The 27,046-nt window shown below is 41.1% G+C and overlaps 1 protein-coding gene and 1 non-coding gene across 3 annotated transcripts in view; one reads left to right on the top strand and one right to left on the bottom strand.

The window, feature by feature from the left end:
* The first annotated feature begins 3,391 nt into the window (after window positions 1-3,391).
* Window positions 3,392-27,046, top strand: part of LOC117259760 (tetraspanin-18B-like) — a 64,129-nt gene continuing 40,474 nt past the window's right edge. The window contains exons 1-2 of one of the 2 annotated variants that reach the window (XM_033631454.2): window positions 3,392-3,588; window positions 21,906-21,985. Coding sequence is in view for 1 of the 2 variants with exons in the window: in XM_033631444.2 (XP_033487335.1) it covers window positions 21,992-21,994 (3 nt within the window). In the remaining variant the exon portion in view is untranslated. Of the gene's footprint in view, window positions 3,589-21,905; window positions 21,995-27,046 lie in introns of both variants that reach the window. The other variant, XM_033631444.2, reaches the window with a different exon arrangement.
* Window positions 20,314-20,395, bottom strand: trnas-uga (transfer RNA serine (anticodon UGA)). The gene has a single exon. It is a non-coding gene; the product is annotated as a tRNA-Ser (tRNA).

Here is a 27,046-nt window from a genome sequence, read left to right as displayed (position 1 = left end):
CAGTGCACCGAGATGTCTTCCGGCAGAGCTGCACCGCTCCGCACAGCAAACACAGCCGGTGGGTATTGACAGACGGGGGAGCACGCAGCAGATAACCAGCGCTGCCGTTCCGCAACGGACACGCATCCAGTGGAAATCCGGCGTAAGACTGTAAAGCCAAACCCTGATCTTTTTTCCTAAACCCAACTATGTGTGTGTCAACTTGCGGTGTTGTACCGACGCTTTTATTTTGAAAGAGACTGTATGCAAACTGTACATGTCCTGTGAAAACAGAAGTGTATTTTGAAAACAGACAATGCATGTAACAGGCTGAAGTTGACACAGCGTCCCAGAACGTCAACAACCAACACACCCAGGGTACCTTGGACGTCATATGTGGACGTGGAAAGACCATGACCAAACGTGGACATGTGACGTATGTGTTGCCCCGTGCTCTGCAATAAATATCTTTTTGTCTCCTTCCTGTGCACCTGTTCTGCAGCTCCATGTAACAGGAACTTTTTCCATGTATAAGAGCCTCCACTCACTTTCCTGGATGACACAGTCTCCTCTCTGTCTGCTGAGGACTGTTCATTTTGTATTTCTTCTGTTTTGTTTTGGTCTGTAAAATGATGGTGGATTAAACTCCAGAAAGGATCCAAACAAATGGAGCAGCATGGAGCAGCTTGATGAAAGCCTCTAATGATCAAACAGGAGTAGGTCACCTTGCCCAGAGGCATCACGGCTGCACCGGCCCATCAGATACATCTGCAGCAGTCAATTAGAGCGAATCCAGCGTCGGTGGAAACACAGAGCTCGCATGAGTGGAGAGAAGGGAGGACTGGATGTGTCATCCTTTTTATCTCGGCCCTCATTTTATATTCTTCAGTTGTTTTCATGCAGCGTGTGAGTGATGGCTTCCCACATTTAGCTGCTGCATATTAGCATACTTCTCTGAGTGGAGAGCAGATTCAACATGAGGAGAGGAGAAGGGCAAACTGAGCACCAGTTCTGCAGAGGATACTTTGTAGTTTTAATATTTCTGACCTGATGCTTTAACAGGGACGACTTTATGAATCATGATGGCAGAGGAGAAGTGAAAATGATGAGCGACTGTTTCACATCAAACATTCAGAACAGAATACTTAAAGGCACAGGTGGTTTTAGAGTTATTCAGGTTGATCAGACGTCTGCTTAGGGCAGAGCTTTACACTCCTGTTACACCACCAGACAACAGACTTTTTCTTTTGTTAGGATAGAAATCGATACAGCAGAACCAGAAATAGCGTCATTTTTATTCCCTCCATTCTTCTTCATCGTCAGAACCTGGAGCCTTCGTTAGTACCCACAGTCAGTGGTGGAAAAATACTGAGATATTTTATTTTTACATTTTTACCACAGTGTAGAAATACTCTTTTACAAGTGAAACTGCTGTGCTCAAAATGTTACTTAAACAAACAAAAGTTTTAGCATCAAAACGTGCTTAAAGTGCCAAAGGTAAAGTATCCATTATGCAAAATAGCCCATTTCAGAATAATGTACCTACATATTATTGATGCAGAGGAAGGAGCAAGTCATTGTTTTGCAAGTCTCAAGTAGTCTCAAGTCTTCGCACTCAAGTGCCAAGTCAAGTCCCAAGCCCTACACTTTGTGTTTTGAGTCCTAACAAGTCATAAGGCCCGTTTCCACCGCAGGAACTTCTTCAGTGGAAATGGGCCTATAATGAGCTCTTTTCCAAATATAGCAGCATTTTTTACAACAGAGGAATAATGTATTCAATTCACAAAAATCATAAATGCTTTTTAAACATTTGTTGGAAGTTGTTGCATCTCTGTCTGTAATTTTTGATGTTAATGTTTTACATGCTGCGAGTCATTTTTGTTGACCACTGCAAAGTTTTTTCTCATGAATGAAATGATCTTTGGCAAGGGGCGTCGCAGTGGAGGAAAACTGGGACTGATTAATGTGTCACATGACCCTTGTCTGACAGGAATTTATGTCAGTTTAACGTGTACAATATGTTACATGCACAGTGATAGTGTTGTTTATTGGCTTTAAACTAATTAGATGAAATCAGTTTTATAAATTTTAATCAAATTAGATCAAAACTGAAAAAAAAGTTGACTTAACATTAAGAAATGATGCCAGCATCAGAAGAGATGAGTTTTTGTGTCAAGTGAGCATAACTCATCTGTGTAGTACAGTGGTTTTCAAATGTTTTGTGCCCATCGCACACTAAAGGTTGAGCCAAAATCTCAGGTGCACCTGAATTTATATCTGTGCACAGCAGCTTCTATAACGTGTGGTATCACTCTTATCACGACATAAGACAATAAAAATGAGCAAAGATAAGACAGGTAGCTCTGATTCTGTCTACTGACAGGTTTTTTTCCTCTTATCTTTCAGTGGTCGGTCGTCTTCTCTGGAGCTTTGTTGTAATTTGCTCCGTACAGTAAAGCGATCCATCGTCCCACTCACGGCTTTCCACTTTTAACTGTTACCATCCCTCACACTGGCTGCCAATCAGAGCCTTTGATGTGTCACACACTTAAAATTCCCACACGTGAATGGTGACAAAAAGGTTCCCTGTGAAGTTCTTTTGAATTGAATTAAATTGAATTTCATTTTTTAGCTAAAGTTGTCTCTTTATTAGGAAATGGGTGTGCACAACATACTGATACAGTCAATTAGAAATTCATTCCTAACTTTTTGTACAGGTCCAGTTGAATATTGCAATAATAATGTGTGGTTATCACAAAATCCCACGACACACCTGGAGTGGCCAGTGACCAGTGTGCTGTGTCATGGATGGATGGAGTTACAGTGTATATCCTTCTTTTAACTCTTGTCATCTTACGGTATTTATTGCTCTCTATTATTCTTGACAAACATAGCTGTCAGTTTATTCTTATGGATTTATTTCATAATTTTATTGTAGTTGTTATCATACATCGTCTGTCCTTCCAGCCCGTACAAATGTAAATTCAGGGCGTTGCTGTGAAAGAACTTAATGCTCGGTTTTCACTGAACAAACAATGGTTGATGAAGAATCTATATAACAGTCTGAAACAGACCATTCTGCCCAAAAAGTAAATAAAGTTTTTGCTGTCAGTATTTAAGAAATAAAATCTTGAATTTAGGATTTTTGTTTGTAATAAAGTTTATTTGTAAACTAATAACAATAATAATAATAATAATAATAATAATAATAATAATAATAATAATAATTTTATTTTAATTTTAGTTTATTTATTTATTTTTCTTCAAAATGGTATTGCCACGTTTACCTAACTAAAATATTTGAGTGACATCTTTTCCGGAAGTGATTTTATTCTGACATTCTGGACCGGAAGTCAGTGTGTAGTTCACTGTCTGTCTTGACGGTCGGTTTAAATGGGAACGTAAACGCTCCCAGCAGCAGCTCACAGCGTCACACACCGAACAGTGAGCACAGACTGTGCTGCTGCAGCTGCACAGTCAGGCAGGAGTAAATGTTGGTGAAAGGAGTTTGTTGGATTTATTAGTTTGTCCGGAGGAAACTGTTCAAACTTCTACAGCCGAGAATAAAGAGACATTCAGGAGGAAACAGCAGCAGCTCATCTGTCAGCGGTGAGTTACACTTATTTTAAACGTTACAGGTCTGATTGAGTCTCATGATGAAGGTTAGTTATCACACATTTAACCCACAGCTTCATCGTCATCAGTTACTCTGAAAAACGACCTTAAATTTATTAATTTAAACCAGTATTCACCAACTTTATGATATTCAGTTCAGTGTTGGTTTGTGACCGTTAAAACTTTTGGTTTATAACAGCGATAGAGTAAAATAGGCCTATCATTACAATAAAAACATTAATATGAACAAGGCTAATTTAGTAGAAAAAAGTTCATACTAGCTGAACCTTTGTGGTGTTAAAGTATCTGAAGATAAATAACTTAAAGTTGTGAATAAAAAATGAACCTCAGTTTGGTGTCCTCTGTGGCTTTACTGAATTTAACTTCATTCTTTAATGTGTGTGAACGGAGACAAAATTCAAACTGTTGTCTATGAATGTTTTAATTTTATGTTCATAAATCAAATTATATTTCTGTTAGTCAAATAAACTATTGAACCTGATCAATAAATCAGCCCGACTGATATTATTGGCCGATATCAGCCTCTGGCATAAACCTGTATGTATCAAACGTTACATGTCACAGTGTTTGATTTGTGATTTGGCTGCAGTCAGGGGCGCAGATACAGACAGTACAGACAGGCAGTGTGAGTGCACAGGGGCCCCTGAGGTGGAGGGGCCGGGCAGAGATCGGGCCCTTGCGGGTGATTCAGAGTGCTACCTTGGAAATACTGCATATGGATAGTATTCATTCATTTTAATACATTATAATATTTACATAATATCCTCAGAAAGGCAAAGCCGTCTGTGACATGGTTTTATTTTATTTTATCATTCAGTAGCTATCTTAAACAAACACATGCTTTATCTATATACGCTATAAAATCTATAAATATACTATAAAAACTGTTCAGCTAAATGATTCATTTCTTACATAGTTTAATGTGTTTGTCAGATATGCAGTGATGATTGCTGGGTAATATGTGATTTGCTGTTGTCCAGTGGAGACAATACATGCATGATAGTGCACAGTGAGGTCTGTCATAACTCCCTCACACCACCGGCTGAAGCTGAAAGTGACTGTATAAACTGCGATGACATCAGAGAGTTAATGTTGCATTAAATGGCTCATCTAAACATTTCATGATGCTCTGATACTGAAAACAGAAGGTTGTTTAATTTTAATGTTTAAGTTTGTCACAAAAACCAAAAAGAAGAAGCAGAGACATTAATTAGTACCTCTTTAGATTGTTTCCAGTGCTGCACAGTCAATGGTTTTGTGAGTGATCTGTGAGCGCGGTCAGACTCAGTGGTGACGTGATTGTGTTTGATGCTTTTGTCACTTTGCTCCTTTTCTTTCCTTTCTAATGTCTGAAAACACGTATGTGACTGCACCGTGTGATCTCTGTGCAGTGTCTTGGTTTTGTCTCTGTGCTGCACATCCAGACTCTCTGCACCATTTTGAGATCTGTACCTGTAGAGCAGGGGCGTATCCACGATTTGAGGACGTCGGGGTCTCAGCCTGGACCTCTGAAGGGGGACTCTCTCTCGGGTCTTTTTTATTTTGGGCTCTATTCTGGCGCTTCTTTATGCACTCTGGCATCATATTAATCCTTAAAAGCTGTTTGTTTTCAGATTGATTATGACTTGGGATGTTAAAAATATGAGTAGTTGTTGGGAATTAGTGTTGAGTATAAACAGAACACTTTGCAACTGCTTTTATTAAGATTAAAGGTATAATATGTAGTTTTTCCACATAAAAATGTCTAAAAACGACTAAACCAGTATTATATATTTTGTTTAGTTGTGTACTTTGATTATCAGAAATGTTTCCAACAATTTTTCAAACCCAAATAAATATGAAAAAGTTATGGACCGTGTCATTAGGTCGCATGTCAATGGTGACGTAACTCCAGTTACCATAGCCATTAAATGAAAGAGAAGAAGAAGCAGCAGACCGGATGAGACGTCAGAGAATGAACGTTACTGTTGCTAGGCTAAGCTAACTCGTCATGGATCATGATTATGCACTGACGGTTGCTGCATCTTCTGACACCGAAACGTACGGGTCAACCAAGCGATCCCAGAAGAATTTGGGATAAGAAGAGAGCTAAATCAAGGATAAATATTGGTGTGGCCTTTCCGAGATGAAGGGAGCTTCGTGAAAATCTATGACTACAATTCGACGCTGACCTCGCGTGTGTTCTACTAGACAGGTAAGCAAACATCTGGCTGATGTTATCGAAATATTAATCATTTCCACCAGTGTATTGCAAGCACTGCTGCCCGCCGGGACACCAGCACTCCGGCCAGCGAGCACCAGCGCTCCGGCCACAACATCTAACGATAGGTTTCTATAACGTTAATGCTGAGCTGATGCCGGTAAATGAACTGCATTTATAAACGAGGCAGAGGAATAGCTAAACATAAGACGCACTGAGCAAGAGAGAGCAGCAGAGAGGGAGAAGCCATCGCTAACTGTAAAGCTAAGTAAGATCTGTATCTGTTATATGACTACAACTCCCATGATCCCACGCTACTTCGTGACATCATCCAACTCCGTTTTCTGTTATTGTTTTGGTTTGAGACCCCTAGCGGCAGAAAATTACATATTGCACATTTAAGTGAATTCTGAGGTGCTTGTTTTTGTGTATTTATGCTGTTATACTTCTACTGCTCGACATCTCAGAGGGAAACATTGTGCTTTTTATTTTACTACATTTATTTGTCTGCTATAGTTACTTTGATGACTGAGATTAATAATACATGACGATGTATTATAGATTAAACTAGTTGTTAGGGCTGTCAGAATAATGTGATAATTTCAATTAATTAATCACAAAAAACGTGTTAAAAAAATGAACACTGATTAACTGTGTTTCGTGGTGACCTTTGACCCGGTGCATCACTGAAGGCCACAGTGTTTTTGTCACATGATGGAGGCAGACGAGACGACGCTGCTCGGCCCCGTGAATGGAACATTTACATTTAAGCAACAGCCAGATGGAGCTGTTGAAAGGAGCAGTGTTCTCTGCAGGTTCTGCAGGAAGGGATTTTTGTACCATCGGAGAACTTCAGTCTGAAATATCACCTCAACACTTTAGCAGCGAACCAGGAGGTCTGAGCTAGCACAGCCTCTGATGCTAACGCTAGCAGCCAGCCTCGTTACACCACACTGGACCAGGTGTTCAGACTGAGTCAGTCTACCTGTGACCGACTCACTAACTCCCTCACAGAATGGACTGCAGACCAGTTTGGGTGGTCGAGGACAGGGGGACAACTGTGTCCAACATCCAGCAGCTTTACTACGACACATCTGACAACATCCATTAAAACTGAAATGTTTTTAAACACTTGATGTATGTGATTAATTTAGGTTAAACAATCACAGAGTGATTATTAGCTTCATTTTTTTTAAATAGCTTGACAGCCTTAAATAAAACACCGGGGGCCGAAGCCTCAGACGTCCAGGCTGAACAATGTCACAGGTGTACACAGACAATGTTATGTAAATGTTATGTACATGTTATGCAGGGCTGCAATGTATGATTATTTTCTCTATAAATTAATCTGCTAATTATTTGATCTATTTATCTATATTTATCTATATATGAGTTGTTTGCAGGGTTGTAAATTAGCAACAGCCACCAGCCAGATGCTGGGAACATGTGCAAGTGGCAGCTAGATTAGTTTCACTTAAAAACCAAAAAACAAACAAAATAAAACAACGGTAATCTACTGGTTAGATTTTAGAATCCATCAGCTGCAGTGGCAGATGGACAAAACAGTTCATTTCCAACTCCTGGTGTTTGTAGAGGTGGGAAAATTGATACAGCATAGTAAGGCGATATTTTAGTTTGGCATTATTGTATCGTCACACAGTGCCAAGTTAACAAATTATTAATATTACAAATACAAATTAAACTTTAGATAGCCTACCAGTATACGTAAATTAATTAGTTTTTCAGCTCACTAGAAACATTCTGCAAAGATGTTGCCAGAGTTTTCCATAGGCGACATAATTTACAGTAATACATCGCACAATATTTTATCACAACACTCAGCATATCGCAGTATATTTGAAATCGCAATAATATTGTATCATAAGTATCGTGATAATATCATTTGTGGATCCTCTGGTGATTCACACGTTTAGTTGTTTGGTCAGAAAATTGTGAAAAGTGCCCTCAAGATTTCCCAAAACCCAGAGGCAGAGTTCCCACTGTCATGGAAAACCAGGAAAAGTCATGGAACTTCACAGTCACATTTTCCAGGCCTGGAAAAGTTATGGAGCTTTGTTGTTTAATGATATTGTTACAATAATCGTACGTAGTTAACCTTCCATGTCATGTGACATAAGAACAAATCAATTTTCAGTAGCTGTCGACAGAACGCAGCTCTAACATGCCTCGATGTGGGACAACATTTTATTTACCGTCACGTACGCTTCGTCATTTTCCCCGTGGGTCCGTCTCTCCCTTCATGTGAACCAGCTGGAGTTTGAATGAAGTTTGAATCTGTTTTGTTTAAAATTGCTGGGCAAACCTTTTTTTATGGGTCCTTGAAAAGTCATGGAAAAGTTTGGAAATTTTGTCGATGAAAATGTGTGAGAGCCCTGCAGAGGGGGACGTCTGCAAGTTAATCGTCTTGTCCGACCAGCTGATTAAAACCTGAAGAAAGTCACTTCACTGTCACGTCAGACAGAGAAAAGGAGCAAATCTTTACATCAGAGAAGTAAGAATTAAGACGTGTTTTGTGTATAAAATGTCAAGTCAAGATGGTTTCAGATTAATTTTCATTTGATCGACAAATTGATTAATCGACTTATCATTTTGTTTATGTTCAAAAATGAATATCGGCCAGAATATAATGTGATCAATCTTTACACTCTTATTAATACCAGCCCTTAAAAAAGCCGTGTGGGTCAGACTCAGAGACTGCAGTAGTTTCAGTAAATATAAATATAATAAACTATAAAACTTGTGTATTTCCACCACTGAATGTGACTGCAGAGTCCTGTGAAGAAAGTAAACTGAGTCACAGTAAAGCAGCACAGACAGCCGGAGTGCTGGGAGCAGTTTCAGAGCAGTTTCAGGGCCGTCTGTGTGATGGTAAATGTTTCCACCTCCTCTGTTGACAAACCAGCCGCCAGCTTTATTTTTAGAGCAAAATAAAAATCTCCAAACGAGAGTTGATTAACTGCCGTTGCGACCGGTCGAGTATCTAAACAGCATTTGGCTGCTTGTTGGTACTTTCACACCTCGTGCGTCTGTGCAACACGTTCACTGACCCTCTCCATCATTTTGTTTTTCTGCTGCGAGCGTCAGCTGCCAGACCGTCACCCAGAGACGCTTTATATTTTCTGTGTGAACTCTTCTCTGCGTTTTGTATAAATGAGTTTGGCACATAAACACACGCCATCTGCATGAAATATAACGCTCAGAACAGGATCATCAGCGGTGCCAGAAAGAGACGTGGTACATGTCTTATATGTTCACATAATGAGGCGAACGAGGGAGAAGCCGCACAAAATTCACTCTGCTGCTGATTCACTGAGCGTTTGTGGGTCCATTTAGTTGTGTGGTGGCTGCTGTAGGGCCGACACTGCAGACTGTGTTCATTACTGCTCAATCTGTTGTTTACTTTTTATAAAATAATGAAACGTTTAGTCGATAAAATGTCAGAAAATAAAAAAGATCTTTGAAAGCTCAATGTGATGCCTTCGATCTGCAACATCAGAACAAAGATGTCCTGATGGCATTTTAGCCTCCAGCTACTGTGAACCTGTGAATCAGCCAATACCAAGTACTGATCTGATACCACTGTGCACCATATATGAACTGTGATACTAAAGCTTTGCATACTTTACATGTTGCCTCTTTACAGCTGAGACTTTCCAGTGTCACATTCTGCCAGTGTTGCTGACATGCTGGCTCTGTCTTTATGTATCCAGTTGTTTTTTAAACAATATTTTCCTCCATGTTTCGGCCTCTTGTTCAAACAAACACTGTTTAAGGGACCTTAAACCCTCTAAAGTGAGGATTTATCATCACTCGTTTTTCTGTTTCTCTGCGTGGATGTGCAAAACAGAGGCTTTGGAAAATGATGATGTCATCTTCTCAAATCATGAATGCCTGTTGATGCTTTGTGTGATGAGCAAGCATTGAAAAAAACAACAATAGTGGACTGCTGGTTTGTTAATGTTTTGTTTGCCCTGCTTGGTCTAATGACGACCTTACACTGAGGGTGTTTTCACATGAAGTCCTTTAAAGACAAACCAAACTCAGTCCTCTTAAAGTGGACCAACAGAAAAGGGACTCAGTTCTTTTTGTGTTCACACTGACTGTGTTTACAAGGTCTTTAGTATCCCGGCTTTGAGCATATCCGGGATATGATGTTTACATGGAACACAGAGAAACCCGGTTATTCATATCCCTGTATACATGATAAATACCAGGACCTGTTTTCTGATCACTGCATCCTATCTGCGCAGGTGTGTGTTACGTCTTTTATTTACAACAGATTGAGCGGGAAATGTGATATATTTATTATATTTAGAAGTAAGACAAAAATGAGACCTCTGTGGCTTCTAGCGGGCTTGGCGTTTGTAAATACTCACGTCACATTACAGCTATGACTCATCCACTTCATCTTCAGCAATGGGAGGAGAGAGCGACAACAAATATTGAATATGTCACCAACTTTGATAGGTATTTGGCTGTCACTGACACCACGCAGTACAAGGCAACAGTGGATGAAAATACGTAGCTGTGACTGGTGGGATAGGATCGTTCTCATGGAGTCTAAACACATAGTCATGTTGAGTTCTTTCATCATTTTCAGGCAAAATTCAGTCTCTTCGTCGCTCCAAAAATGGGAAGCTCTTGTTGCCGCCATGCTGCTTGTATATCTGGTGCGTCACTCTGGTGCCTGCGCACACGGCGGGCAGCTGTCAGAGACCGGGATAAGGCGTATACATGCTCCAGCATCCCGGCTTCTATCGGAGTACTCCAGGTGGCAAAACCAGGTTTCTTGAAACCGGGAAAAGGGCATAACCCGGTTTCTGAATTCAGGATATGGTGTTTACATGCACAAACACAAAAACGGGATACTTAAAAAACCCAATCAAAACCAGCATACTAAAGGCCTTGTAAACACAGTCATTGTCAGTTCATTTGAAAGAGGACTCAGTTCTCTTTCTGGTCAACTTCAGCTCTGATGGGGCCTCAGTCCTCTTCCTGTTCACACTATAGCCTGTATATAATATACACTGATGTAGTTTAGTTTTTACTTTGACGTGGCGCTGCAGTGCGGTTATGAAGCGTCTCGCTGTCAGAAAAACCTCAGTGTGTCTGTGCTGCAGACTGTTGCTGTTTGATGTGTTCTACATTCCACATCTGGAGACGTGCAGTATCTTCATGGACCAAACTACTCCTCGTCCTGCGTCCTTGCAAGCGTTACAGGCCGACGTGGTTTCGTCTGTTTTTTCAAGTGTTCAACAGCATGTGATCCAGAGGGCTGAATACAACGACAAAGAGCAAAGTGAACCTGGAGCGCTTTGTGTTCACAAGGCACAGGTTAAGTGAACCGCACCACAAACTTGAAGTTGAACTTCAGAGGAGTCTGACTTTTCTTTGAGTGTCCACATATGCACAAAAAATGCTGAGTCACCACTCTGAGTCTGTTTAGCAGGCTGAAGAGGACCAAGGAGCAGGTGGACGTACAAATTTCAGCACTTTAACCAGTGAGATGCAACGACATGCTGCTACAAAATACTGTCCGTCTCCATCCAAGAAGTGCTCGAACATCGATCCAAATTTAGTCCGTTCTGAGTTTGAAAGAGAGACTGAATTAGGCAGCGATATTAAAAGTAACAACCAGAACACTTTGACAGGTCTCCATGCTGCTTTCTACTGTTTACTAACCTGTTTTCCAGCCTGGCTGCGACTTCAACCATGACATACTCATCTAGTCTACTGGCAGTGGAAGCTTTTTAGCAGGTGTTCCTGCACTTAAAAAACCTGCACATGCTAGTGGTAAAAACAGTGAACACTGCCAACATCAGCGTATTAACATTGTCACTGTGAGCATGTGCAGCCAGCGTGTGTAGACTCTGAGGCTTGTTGCTCGATAAAGAATTTAAACAATTACTAATCATTAAATGTGTTTAACTGTTGGTTTCAGTTCTTCATATATTTCATTTGGTTATGAAGGACATTTATAGGTGTGTGTCCCTGGTAATTTATCCACGGTTCGATTCCTGGACGAAGGCCGTTTGTTACATGCGGTGCCTCTTTCTGTCCCCATGTTTCCTGTCTCTGTCTCCTGGCTGTTAAGTAAAGGCAAACTGATCTTTAAAAACAGCTGCGTTGGGACGAAGCCTTCTGAAGTACAGTTCAGCCACAAGTTCTGATTTGAGTCTTGTTTTTTCTTGACTCTGCGGTCGCTCCACCTCCACATCCTCAGAGTTCAGGTCGAGTCTCTGGAGGACGTCGACAGGCATTGTGGCGAGGGGGAACCACAGGTCCATCTGTCCCTTCTCTTCATGTGCAGCACTGAGGCACTTAGTCTATTTGTGGATCTCAGCATGGCTGCTGCAGCCGGACAAAAGGACTGACGAGGCTCAGGGGGAGCGATCTGCCGGGGCTGCCTGTTACTTTACTTCCTATTCAGAGAGTCTCGGGGGTGAACGGAGGGGGGGCTGCTGGTTAGACTGAGGTCGAGCTCTGACAGTTAGAGACCTGAGACGTCTGAGGGAAATACTGAATATCAGGCTCAATTTTGTTAAAGCAGAAGGAACACATTGATTGGTTTTAGTGTGAAGAAGAAAACGATTGCAGGGCTCGAAATAATGATCATTATCCTCATCAGTTAATCTATAATTGTTTTCTTAATTCATCGATTATGTGTTTAGTCTATAAAAATGTCAGACAATTGTGAAAAATGTCTGTTATATGTTTCCAGAGCCCGAGGTGATGTCTGTATATCCAAAGATGTTATTTAACAAAGATACAAAACAGAGAAAAGCTGCAAATTCTGACTTTAAAGAAACCGGATCAATAATTGACTAATTGTTTCAGCTCTGCTTCGTTTACAGAAAATTTGTCAGACAACATTAGCTTTTTGGAAATCATTACCTTGGGCTCAAGGAAATCTCAAAGATGGTGACCATTCTCTAACATTTTATACCTTAAACAATAAATGGATTATTAAAAAAAAAAAGATTAACAAGTAGACGATGCAGAGAAAATCAATTTGCAGCTGTTTTGATAATCAGTTAATTGGTTAAAGTCAATTTCCCAGCAAAAAATTAAATATTCTCTGTTTACAGATTCCTGAATGTCAGATTTTCTTCTTGTATATCGTTATAAATGTATTAATTTTTGGATTTTAGAAAGTTAATTGCACAAAACAAGCAGTTAGAAGATGACACTTGAAAATTGCGACGGTCATTTTTAGAATTAGATTATAACATTTAAAGATTAATCAACAGATTTAAAGAAAATAGTTGGTTAATTCTTGGTTTTGTCCAGAGGACGCTTTGGAACTTCAATTTGATCTATTTGTCTTAACCAATTTTTTTTTTAATCTTGTAATTTCTTAAAATGATGTGGACACAGTTATTAGCTGAACCAAAGTGTGATTTTTACTTCTCAGATTTTGTTTGAAGAAGTGAAAGTAACCAGTATCTCTCAAGAAAAAATAAAAGTACGAATTTTGTGCAGCAGATAATTTTCTTTAATCGTGGTGACTCGTCAGATTTCTGTCTGCTAATGATACATTTTTTTGGTAATGACTGGATCTGGCAGAGAGGAGGAAGGAAGAGGGTCGTTTCCCTGATGTGTTGATTTAATTAGGAGCCTTTAACTCGACCTTTTCTCCTCAAACACACTGCGGACACATGACGCTCTTTCAGAGGTTTCTAACCAGATTAAACTGAGTGAATTGAGGAGCAGATGGTCAGACCTCCACAGAGCGACCTGCACCCTGAGCTCTGCTCGGTCACAACACCAAGAGAGCTTTTCTTGGTTTCCTTTGTCAAAAACTCGTTTTGAGTTTCTGTGTCAGTCAACCAGACGAAACATTGACTGAGAACATGTTAACTGAAGTTGTGTGAAAGTTATATTTTAGATATTTAACATAAACGTCTGTGTTACAAAGAGCTTCACAATAAATTAGGAATGGGAAATATAAATGGATTTAAACACAAAGAGGAGATATTACATTTGAATAAACAAATGTAGGCATTATTAATAAAAAAAACATTAATATGAGATTTAAATATTCAGCAGCGACGGTAGAGGACTGTTAATGACACAGGACAAACATTTAATAACAATAAACTTTTTACAAAGAAAAACTGAGACTCTTTGTTCCTCTGAAGACCTGCGGGGGGGGTCAGAGCATGTTAACATATTTCATCCATCCATCCATTTTCATCCATTTATCGGGGGCCAGGTCGCTGTAGCAGCAGGCTGAGCACAATACTTGAGAGACGTCCCCCAGTCGTCCCTCTCCCCCTGAGATGCTTCCCAGCTCCTCCTGGAGGACCCCGAGGTGTTCCCAGACCAGATGAGATGTATAATCCCTCCAGTGTGTTCTGGGTCTGCCCCGGGGCCTCCTACCAGCTGGACCAGGAGGATCCTGATCAGATGTTGAACCACCTCAACATGAAGGAGCAGCGGCTCTACTCCGAGCTCCCTCCAGATGTCTGACTCCTCCCCCTATCTCTAAGGCTATCTGCGATCTCATTCTTTCAGTCACTACCCAGAGCTCATGACCATAGGTGAGGGTTGGGACGGAGATGGACCAGGATATTGAAAGCTTTGCCTTCTAGCTCAGCTCCCTCTGAACCACGACGGACAGGTGCATTCTACCCTCACTCATGAACAAAACCCCGAGATACCTGAACTCCTTCGCTTGGGGTAATCCACAGTTTTCCAGCAGAGAACCATGACCTCAGATTTGGAGGTGCTGACTCTCATCCTGACTGCTTCACACTCAAACGGCCCCAGGTCATGCTGGAGGTCACGGTGTGACAAAGCCAACAGAACCACATCATCTGCATAGAGCAGAGACGCAAGTCTATGGTCCCTAAATTGGACTCCTTCCTCCGCCCGGCTGCACCTTGAGATCCTGTCCTGATCCACAGGAACGGTGATAAGGAACATGTTTATATATATTACATACTTTGTACCTATACTTCTTATTTCTACTTGTATCATTCTCTACGCTTTATACCAGACCATCTGTAATGAACCACAGTGTCCCTCTCGGGGATCAGTAAAGTATTTTGATTCTGATTCTGATTGAGAGGTGAGTATATGAAAGACAAGCCGTTGTAGCTGGTGGAATATTTTATGATTGGAAATATCAGACTTGACATGTTTACTGATGCTCAGATGTGGATCAGAAGTTTCTCAGCTTCAGAGGCTGATTTGGGGCCATTTGAATCAAAGAATTTGCAATTTAACCATAAAATCCAACATTACATCAGACCCTGAATGCAGCGTGGCAGCTCTTAGTGCTCTCTGCCACGACTCAATGCTTTATTAAATACAAAAGAAGTGGTGCAGCTGTAACACAGTGGCTAAATCACCAGAGCTTTTGGCAGCGAGCCACTCGTACACACTCTTTAACACGTGGAGGCTGGTAATTCAGAGCAGAGTCTGAATGCGGCCGCTGAGAGAAACCAGCAGACTGTATTCTTCAGTTTGTTCTCTCAAATCTGAACCAGATGGTCTCAGCTGTGATGAAGGTGATGTTTCTTTTACACTGTGAGGCCGTTACAGCGAGAGGAGCCTGCTGCATGTGTGGTCCTGCTCCGACAGGCGCTTCACTTTGTGGTGAGTTGGATCATCTGCATGGACGGCAGCTTTTAATCGCACCTGCTGCATCGACTCCACTTAATAAAGAGGAGTTGTCTCGGGTGTGCAGGGCGCTCAGCTGTCTGAGGAGAGTGGACGCCTCCCTCTCTCCGCCTCGGCATCCACCTCTCGGGGTTCGAGTGTAATTGGGTCTCTGGAGGATTTGGTGTCTACCTCTGTGAGCTCCATGTTTTTACTTTCATCTTTTTAAGGTTTGGTTTGTCGTCGAGCAGCTGACAGCTCAGCGCTCTCCGGTGGCTCTGAGGTGCTGAAGTGTTGGGAGTAATTCTCTTTTCATCACGTCTTCCATCAGGAGTAAAGCTGCTCTTTGGGTTTTAGAGCAATCAGATAACAACTTTTAGTTTGACACCAGCTCTTCAGTGTGTGCTGGAGTACTCGATTTTCTGGCTCCATTGTGTTGTGGGTTTTTCAGACTCCTGCAGATTTCAGGCACAACTTTGATGGAGTTTTAATAGCAGATCGTTTTCTGTATTTTAAGAGTGAGTGCTTGCACTAACTTTCCCTCTGCTGCTCTCACTGTAATGTGCACAGGAGCGATAATGTTGTCAACTGTGAATCTGATGATGCACACATTAAAAAGGCAGGAGCAGGCGTCTGCTTTGAACCTGCGCTCATCACTTTGAGTTCAGGTGCGTTTGATGGAGCTCGAATCTGCATTTCAAACTGATCGTTAAACACTTGAGAGATGAAAACAGTTATTCAGGTCCTCTCCGAAAACGTTCAGCTGGTGCAGGATTAGTCACCATCTCACCTCATCTGCACATGAATATGATTTTGTTTCTCACACTGAGGAAATAAAGAATGTAAGAAACGGGGAGAAGGGCTTCTTGCTGTGTGGGCAGCAGCTGCTGTCAACAGATTTGGAAGGTCCTCCACATCTGTGAGTCACGAGCCTTCTGTTTGACAGAGCTGCGTCATCTGCACGGGATGACAGGTTTTATGCCACCACACCGGTGATAGCCGTGGCCGCAGGGATTATGTTTTCAGGTTGTCCATCCATCCCTTCCTTGTGAACACAATATCTCAAAAACACCCCAAGAGGATTTTTTCAAATTTGGCACAGCGTTCACCTGGACGCAGCGATGGTCTGATTAGATTTTGGTGGTCAAAGGTCAGAGTCACTGTGACCTTGCATCTGTCTCTTGTGTTTTTCCTCTTCCAAATTAAAGGTCTAAGGATGGAGTGTGTCGTATATTGTACAGATTGAAAAACCTTTTGAGCTATAAGTTAAAAAACTTGACTTGGTTCAATTTGGATCAACGTTTCTTCTTTGGTCTCTGGTCACATGACTCTTACCCTGCATGTCACAGCTCCCAAGCTAGCAGCAGAGATGAAGAGGAAGGTAGCTCGCTCCAAAACATGATCAAACACAAGAATATATTAAACCTGGTTTAACTGAAAACAAACGAGAACACGAAAACCTCAGTGTGTTAATGTCTGTCGTATTTTTTAAACCAGTGTTGATATTTGGGAGTTTCAGATATTTCAGAATGATACATCAGTTTTAATCTTTTAATATAATAACCTCAAACATTTTTGATAAGGAACTCTTAAAGCTCCAGTGTGAAGGATTTAGAGGGATATGTTGGCAGAAATGGAATATAATATAATCAGTTTGTTTTCTTTAGTGTCTAAACAGCTAAAAAAGAGAATCAATGTGTTTTCGTTACCTCAGAATGAGATGTTTACATCTACACAGGGAGCAGGTCCTCGTCTACAGAGATCATCATGTTGCACAGCTATGTTTCTACAGTAGCCCAGAGTGGACAAACCAAACACTGGCTCTAGATCGGGACATTCACATTTGTATGTTTTGGCATCAGCCACTGTATCAGAAGCATCGAGGAGCACTGGAAAAAATTTTCATGAAACTGAAATCAGCTGGTCTGTTTGTTTAGCAGAGGAAGAGACCTCTGTGGATAATTCAGATTACAGTATCAGAGAAAAAAGGTGAGCACACATTGGCAGGTGCTGGGCTAATGGAACATGTAGAAACACTGGGTGTGTTCCGAGCAAGCGACAGAATAGAAATAGAAACACGGCGCCTGATGAAAGTTTAGCTCAAAATGGTGAGCAACATCGCACCACTGGCATCAAGCCATTCATAGTCAGTTAGGATAGTCCAGTAGACAGCAATGCAATCAAACTGTTGATGATGATGATGAGTTTAGTGGTAAAAAAGAGACGTGATGATTTTCTTTTCTTTCTTTTTGTAATGATTTCCTTGCAGCTGTTGAGCTTTTACACTGATAGTTTTGATGCAAAATATTTGCAGGTGAGTATTTTGTATTTTCAAGTCGTTTATTTGTCAGGCTCCCGGTGTGTAAAGGCCTCAGGGTCCGTACACATGCTGCATTTTTCTACCCTTGTATTCATTGATTTAAATGTACACACACTGAAGGCGCGCTCAAACACCAGAGTGACACCGTCACGGCACTCACACATTCCCAAAAGCCTATTTTGCAGGGCGCGACGGCTGTGCCCTGAGACAAACAGAGTCCAACTTTTGGAATCCAGCAGTGTGCAACTCATGTCATGTGACAGGAACCAACCAATCACAGCTGACAGATATCTTTCCTTCTTCAGTAAATATCAGTCTGATAAATATGAAGAAGTTGGTCATGTTAGTGCAGAGCTGTCAGAGCGTCACATCTGTCCCACAGACAAACAGGCCGACACACAAACAGAAGATCAGCTCTGCACTCAGGATTTTAGGTAAACAGGCTGTGATACGGTGCTTGTTTTGGTTGCTCAACAACCTCAGACACAACCTGCCTCCACGCTTTTGAAAGCTGGCATGGAAAAGGCACAAGAGCAGTGCCCAGCGCTCAACCTCGTGTCTTCCAGGCGGTTAAAGACGCAGCACGCATACGGCCTCTAAAGGATGTTTCTTTTCACCTGATTGTTGCACATGAAGAAATAAATGATTACGTTACAGAGAAATACTTCAGATTTTAAGTGTAGGCAACTTCACAGGTCTGAATCATGTCAGAGCACATTATCATCAGAGCAAAGTCAAACTCAGAAACGATTTGTCTCTCTGCGTCCTAAAGCTGCATGTTTGGTTTGGTTTTGTTTGTTTGATCCAGAATGAGCTGGAAACAATCGCCTGGTCATCAGCTCCACTGATCAATACATGTTGGCCCACAGGGGACAGCAGTCGTGTTGCAAATGAAACAAAGGCTTTTGTCAGCAGTGAGGTCCGAACAAAAGAGCAGCGACTGAAGGATTAGTTAGTGCACTTTAGATCTGGCTGCAGTGTCGTGTGTATGAACGTGTTAACTTTACAGCTTCACCCGTTACTCATCTCTCTTCATGTGCTGGCTGCTCACAGGTCTGCACGATTGTGACAAATAGTTCTGCGGGTTTGAATCACGTCTTGAAAACAAACAAAAAATAAAAACCATGAATCATGCAGCATTATTCCGGCATGATGAATCACTCCATTACTGAAGCTATTCTTCCTTTTCTTTGGCGTTTCCCACGGCCTGATGTGCTGTAGGCAGCGTACAGTACCATCGCAGCAACAACATCGATCATCGCTTCACTGCTGCTCGCATGTGGTGGTTGCTATAGAAACAGCTAGACATTAGGTAGACTATAAGGGTCACAGTGTGAACTCATCGGTGCTCTTGTCTGGAGGGAGAGCTCTGAAAAACGTATGAATCATGGCTGTAGAAACATGTTAATACATGTGAGACTGTTGTATTTAATGAGGCCTGCAGACCACCTCCTGCACCTCCTCAGCTGTGTCACGTCTTAGCACCGAGTATTTTCAGCTCCATAACATGCAGAGGTGCTAGTAAAGTGCATAGCAGAGTGCAGATCTCTGCCACCTGTATGTGGGGCCATGTGGGTGGGAAACAGAAGAGTTGAACCTCACTCAGTTGTCCCTCCCTTACTCAAGATGGCAGTGCAGATACAAAAAGAAAAACGGGACTAATTAATGTAGTGGATCATAACATATGCGTACAGAGTTAATCTGCAGATACTCTGGTTCAAAAAATGACCAAACTTTTCTATGCATGTCAGCTTTTGAGCCAAAATGTGGCCTCCAACAGATGGTTAGGCTCGTTGTTTTTAGCTGAGCTGATGGTGTGGTGCAGTGGTTAGAACTGTCGCCTCGCAGCAAGAGGGCTCCGGGTTTGAATCCACTGGCTGGGGCCATTCTGTGCGGAGTTTGCATGTTCTCCCTGTGTCAGCGTGGGTTTCCTCCAGGTGCTCCAGCTTCCTCCCACAGTCCAAAGACATGCAGGTTAATTGGTGACTCTAAATTGTCCGTAGGTGTGAATGTGAGTGTGAATGGTTGTCTGTCTCTATGTGTCAGCCCTGTGATAGTCTGGTGACCTGTCCAGGGTGAACCCTGCCTCTCACCCAGTGTCAGCTGGGATAGGATAGGCTGCAGCAGCAGTTACAGAAAATGAATAAATGAATGTTGTTGTGTCAAAGTTTGTTCCCCTATTAGATAAGCTACTGTCTCCCGGCTGTTGAAAAGTGTAGCCTGCAGCATTTTTAAGCCTTGAGTTTGGCATTTTGGGTATTTGGAGCCAGAAGTGAACATATTTGGAGATGAGGGGGGCTATAACTCAAACTCTACCTGGTAGCTTGATTGATTTTTTTTTTAAATTTTATGTACTTTATTAATCCCTCGGAGGGGAAATTCAATTTTTTCACTCCAGGTCCGAAATACACACACATGCACAAACAGGACCTATACATGCACAAAGTGGAGAGATGTCAGAGTGAGGGAGCTGCTATGGACAGGTGACCCTCCGGTTCCCAACCCAGGTCCCTATGGACTGAGCTACTGCTGCCTCAAAAGTGTTCACATCCGCTGCGAGCAGGGTTCGAACCTGCGCGGGGAAACCCCATTGGATTTCAAGTCCAACGCCTTAACCACTCGGCCATCACAGCTTAGTAGAGTACACTGACAGCTGTGGTTAAAGGCAGATTTATACTTGTGCGTCAGCTCTCTCAATCAATCAATCAATCAAGCAAGCAATCAAGCAATCTTTATTTATAAAGCACTTTTCATACATAAATGTAGCACAAAGTGCTTTACAAGGTTAAAAGAATTGCCCCTCCCACCCACGTGGCCTACACTGTTGTGAGCATTGTGCAGTGGTGTGTCTGTGTCACTCTGCAGTTACACCTCCAAAACACTAGTTGGTGGTGGGGTTTCTGTGAAGTGCTGTAAAGTTTAGTTGATTCAAAACACACATTAAACCCACATTAAACATGTAAAACACACATTAAACACATGTTAAACACACATTAAACACACATTAAACATGTAAAACACACATTAAACACACATTAAACATGGCTTAATAGAGACAGTTTCAAACACAAATCAGCTTCACTATAACTCGCAGCATTCACAGACAAACACTTGTCTTTATCTGGACACATTTTCCCCACAAATACAACATGCTAACGTTATTAGCACAAGCCTATGGCATTTTACATTGTATAAATTAGCCTAGCAGCTAGCAGTGACAACAGTGACATTTAACAAAGGTACTGTAACAAACTTTGGATCCATTACAACTCACAAGGTTTAATGAGAAAGCTACAGTCTTATACTAAGAAAAATAATAAAAAACAGACAGGAGGTCTGCGTCACTGCAACATGTAGTATCATTTTTGGGGAGATGCATGAGTCTACGCCTAGGTATGGCGTCGATTTGACACACAAGTATAAATCCCACTTAATCCCCTATCAAATGGGGTCATGTTTACCATGTTCACAAGAAGCAACCGTATAACTGCCCCCTGTTGTGGGATTCATAATCTCGTAAGTGGAAATTTTTGCAAAGCTCCAAGATCACGACTTTGCGTACACGACTTCCCATGTTGTAAACATGAGCTCACGAGTTCCATTGAAACGCAGCATACCTTTGATAACACTAAAATGTGAATGCAAATTTTTTGTTAGCAAAAATTTAGGCTTAAAGCCATTAAAACAACCACAAACCAAAAACAGACACTGTGATGTCACCCACTGGTCAGTGGACTCCAGCTTTGAAGCCTTGAGTTTGGCATTTTGGTCGTCACCATCTTAGATTTTTAGAGCCAGAGGTGACCACATTTTGAGGAGAGGGTGGAGATAACCCTAATGCTAGCTGCTAGCTTGATTAACACTGTGCATTTAAACCTTTGGTTAATTGTGCTGTTGCTAACGTTGGCTAGCAAAAAACAGATTTAAAACTATTTAAACAAAATGTACTTACTCGAAAAACTGAATATCCGACTCTGTAGAGGGTCTCTTAGTTAGGGGTGTCAGATAAAATCACAATGTTGGTTGATCACTGTCCTTTTCTGTAACGCTAAAGGTGTCTGACTTTGTTATTATTTTATATTTCATTATATCATGTCATTGTTTTAACCTGACAGTAACCACGGTACTGTTTTCTCTCCACAGCTGATGTAAAGCAGTTCCAGGTCAAAGGTCAAAGACTTCCATTCTCCTGCCTCCGCTTGAACTCAAGAGCCATTAAACAGGTACATATGGTACGCTGCTTCCTGTTGTTACTCAGTCACTGTGTCCTCTCAACCTCCATTTTGGTTCAGCTTTGTTTATGAGTTCGTATTACATCAAAGTAAACTTTCTGTTTTTGCCGATAACTCCTGAAGTTTGGAGGCAAAATAGTTGATTTCTTGGATTCCTGGTTTCAGGATGTTGCCCTGATAATCCCACTGATCTGTCGTTTATCTTCATGTCAGCTCATTTCCAGTTGGAAGGTGGGTTATTTAGTTTGCTTTGCACTGATCTCATCGGGGATCGTTGCCACTTTTGTGCCCATTTTTCTGTTGTTATTTTTATGGATGTAGCAAGGCAGCTAGCTCTCTGTGTAGGAAGACGTCTGCATTTTTAATGAGCTCTGCTTGGTTGTTTCTTCTACCAGAGGGAACTGAAAGTATATCAGTCTGATAAAAACTATTGGATTTTCACCACTATGTTTTTTTATATGTGCATGAACCCCCCAGTAAAGGTTATCCATTAGAGACGTATTATCGTCAATGGTTTCAGAATTATTTTAGGTGTGGTCTGTTTGAACTCATTGTTGAACTGCAGCCAGACGTTCACTCAGCCTGTCAGTTTATTAGGTGGTGATTTATTGTTAAATACGACGTATTGTGGCTTGATCCATGTGGGATGTATAAATTAACTATATTGTGAACCATGAGCATAAATTGTCATGCCTATTTTTTTCCCAAGCCTGGTACATATATGATATGTCACACACTCCCTGGCCCACCTAGACCACTCTCTCCTGGGTGACAGTGTGTGAGCCATGGTGTGTGTTTTTGTATCTGCAGAGCTCCAGACTGAAACCATAAAGCTGCATTTAACTCTCTGCTAACTGCTAACATCTAAACCGGGATTTATACTTCTGCATCAAATCAACGCTGCAGCCTACACCTTAGCCTGACGTGCACCTCCCCAGAAATGTAACTGTACGTCACAGTGACGCAGACCTCCTGTCTGTCTCTGTAGGCTGAAACCATTTCCCTCAGTGGAAACAAAGCTTTGATTTACTTTAATTCACACATAAGAAAATAGCATTTTAAGTCCTGTGTGTGATTTATCCTGGCTTCATATGAGCAGAGGAAATCTCTGCTAGCTGCTAGGCTAATTTATACAATGTAAAATATAGACTTGTGCTAATAACGTTAGCGTGTTGTATTTGTTTGGAAAACGTGTTTAGTATAAGACAGTTGTTTTGTCAGTGAACCTTGTGAGCTGTAATGGAGCCAAATTTTATAACGTTACCTTTGTTACATGTTGCTGTTGTCCCTGGTTTCATATGAGTAGAGGAAAAGTCCGCTAGCTGCTAGGCTAATTTATACAATGTAAAATGCCATAGGCTTGTGCTAATAACATTAGCATGTTGTATTTGTGGGGAAAATGTGTCCAGATAAAGACAAGTGTTTGTCTGTGAATGCTGCGAGTTATAGTGAAGCTGATTTGTGTTTGAAACTGTCGTTATTAAGCCATGTTTAATGTGTGTTTAATGTCTGTTTTGAATCAACTAAACTTTAAATCACTTACTGTTGTTTCTTTTGTTTTTATGTGATTTGGTCACTACGGAAGACGAGAACGGCCAAGTATTTTTTTTTTTTTTTTTTTGTGCACTGTTATCTCGTGATAACGACTTATTATTTCATTATCTCGATATAACAAAGATTGTTTTCCCGTGATAATTGTCAAGTCTGATGATTGCGCACTGGTTAATGTGATCGTCTTGATTTCAGCCTACAAGAGCTGCTGTGGTCCTGCCAGATGCCTCCTGCTGCTGCTCTTATCATTAGTCACACTTCTACTGTTATTATACACATATGGGGTCAAACCCCCGGCGGCTATTAGGTGCCCGGCAGCTATTTGCCGCCGGGCGACTATTTGGAAATATACGGTATGTGACAATAATCGTATGTGTATAATAACAGTAGAAGTGTGACTAATGATAACAGCAGCAGCAGGAGGCATCTGGCAGGACCACAGCAGCTCTTGTAGGATGAAATCAAGACGATCACATTAACCAGTGTGCAATCATCAGACTTGACAATTATCACGGGAAAACAATCTTTGTTATATCGAGATAACGAAATAATAAGTCGTTACCACGAGATAACAGTGCACAAAAAAAATAATAATACATGGTCGTTCTTGTCTTCCGTAGGTCACAATAAGAAAAACAACTGGAGAATATCACAGGTTACTAGATAACCTTTACATTCCTAAACAGGATTTAGATTTACTAAAAATAAAAATCTGTGAAACATTTTTTATCATTAAATTGTTGATTTACTGCAGCTTTATGTGAGGTATGTCAGCCTCTGTGTGTTTTCAGGTAATTATTTTACTTTGATGATCAGTGCTTCTTTTTTAATTGTGGTACACAAACATCACTTTGTTGTGGTTCACATCAGACAGACAGACAGACAGACAGAGTAATGAATGTAAATCCCCACAGAGATCAGACTGATGAAATTAAGTCCAATTAAAACTAACTCATTTACACAGTCAGACGTCTCTGATGTTCAGCAGCTCCGTCGACGCCAACAGAAACACGATGGTGTTGATTTGTGCAGTTTCACTAAGAGAGCAGTCGGGCTGAGTGTCACAGTGTCACAGTCTGAAAGGATCAGTTCATCACTGAACCAGCTGGTGACACATGCAGCACACACATGTGGTCATGCCCACATAATTATGTGCACACACATGAAAGCATTAACAGCGTGTGAGTCTGTGGCAGATGGTGAGCTTGACTCTTCAGTCCTCAATTAACTGTTGATTTCTCTTCATCATCAGCGCTCTGATGTTTAAACCACATATTTATCATGTGTTTCTTGTCTGCCCTTATTTTAATAAATGGTTTGCTGATGCAGGTCTGTCTTTCTGAAAACAGCAGAAGCACAAATCATCTGAAAGGTGGAACAAAACCTGCAGCAGGTCAGACTGAAGAAGTACTCAGATCTTTTAGACCTTGTTTCCACCAAGCGGTACGGTTCGGTTCAGTTCAGTTCAGTTTGGTACGCATTTTTCCATTTCCTCAGTGAAAAGTTGTGGATGGTACCAATGGAATTGTTCCTCACCATCCATTCACAGACCCACAGAAACCTCTGAATTTAGATAGGAGACACAGACTCATACAGAAGGACACAAAGGCAAGATGTAGTTTGCAAAGTCTGAATCTGTAGAGTAGCTAAAGCTTTGAGACAAATGTAGTGCAGTGAAAAGTACAAATAATTACCTCTGACATGTGGTGGAGTAGAGGTATAAAGTAGAATAACAATGAAATACTCAAGTAAAGTACAAGCAGTGTTTTGTAGATAAAAACTAGGACAAAAGATTTTCCATTGAAAATTTTTCGTCATTGACTTTTTTATCATGACCAAAATGAGACGATGATGAGCTACAAATAGATCTTGATAATAAAAACTAAGACAAAATTTAAGTTTCATTTTCATTGACAAGGCATGACCTGATGAATATGTTAGTGGTGGACTGTCGGACAATGAAAGCCAAGAACAGCCGTGCTTGTAATGATCTTCAGATGCCTGATGAGCGACAGGCTGGTAAACTCCAGTAAATAGTCTGCACCAGGATGTTTGGGTTGGTGCAAGTTGTGAGCTGTAATTCAGCAGTAAATAATCAGCCGTGTGTGTCTGACTGTGGATGGTGGAGCTGCTGAATGGATCTGTGGAGTTTGTTAGATGCAGTGGTGGCTGTTAGCAGCTAGCTCCGCTCGCAGACTTCACAGCTTCACCCCGCAGGACTCCACTCAGTCCGGACTGGAGAAGGTTTGTGGGTTGATGGTGTTTGACAGGCAGGTAGGAGGCTCAGTTATCTGTGAGTGTAGCTGTGCTGTAAGTAAACAGTCTGAACTCAGATCAGTTTTCTCTGACAGAGATGAAAGTTTAGTTTGAATCACCAACTCTGTGAGAGGACACCAGTTTAAACCTCCAGACTAACATGTTGCACATGAAGAAACAAGTTATGTTTCTGCTTCTTAACAGTGACATGGATAAGTCAGAGTTTACAATGAACCTGGGGACAAATCCTAGTTGGCTCACATTAGTTATTTGTTGAGAGCATAAATAGAGAGATGTTGAGCTTTTCAAATGATGATCAGTAAGTGTGTGCTCGTAAATCAGCCCTTAAACCTGTCACACACTGCTGGAGACATGACACACACACATCATTTTATACAACCTGTCACCTTGAGTCTGATTTATGATCCATGAGTTTTACCTCACTGGATTAGTTTAAAGAGAAAAAACAGAAAACATTATGACTAAAATGTTGTGAATTTTTGTTAACTCAAACTACAGTCAGAAATAGAGAATAAAAATGACTAAAATGTGACTAAAACTAATGAACATTTTCGTCTCTAGACTGAGACTAAATCTAAAACAGCTGCCAGAATGAACACCCAGTGCACGTGCCTCTGGTTTCTACGTTAGTACAGTACTTGAGTTGATGCAGTCTCCTCAGCAGCTGTTGAAGCCTCTGACTGTGACGACTTGGATTGTCATAATTAAAATAAGGAAAAATCAAGAAATGAAAGAGTCATGATGAGTTTAAATCAGCCCTCAGTTTGACCATCAGAGAGAAGAAGAGGACGGCGTCTTCCTTTTTTCCTCACGTCAGCATTAATACCAGCTCTGAACTAACAGGCTGGAAGAGCAGAAGCCGTCGCACGCTGACTAAAACATGACATGTTTGGCAATAGTGAGTCAAGCACTATTTTAGGTCTGTGTTGAATAATTAAATGCATTTTGAACTCTATTTTAGGAAACAACTTGTCTACATGTGCAGAGTCAGCACACATCATTACATCACTTTCTCCTCAGCTCAACTTGGAGAAGAACGTCACATCTACTTTGTCACAAAACAACTGCGTGACTCAACTTTTATCACAAATGAGACGACACACATTTATTTTACACAAATTAGTGTTCAGTGTTTAATCTAATTACATTTAATTAGCAAAAAAAAAATCACAATATCCCCTCTGAATAAAATGTGTATTATCACCTCTTTGTGTCATATTTGTG

This window comes from Epinephelus lanceolatus, chromosome 2, assembly GCF_041903045.1.
Source record: "Epinephelus lanceolatus isolate andai-2023 chromosome 2, ASM4190304v1, whole genome shotgun sequence".
Taxonomy (NCBI): Eukaryota; Metazoa; Chordata; class Actinopteri; order Perciformes; family Serranidae; genus Epinephelus; species Epinephelus lanceolatus.
This window is presented reverse-complemented; position numbering and strand designations above follow the sequence as displayed.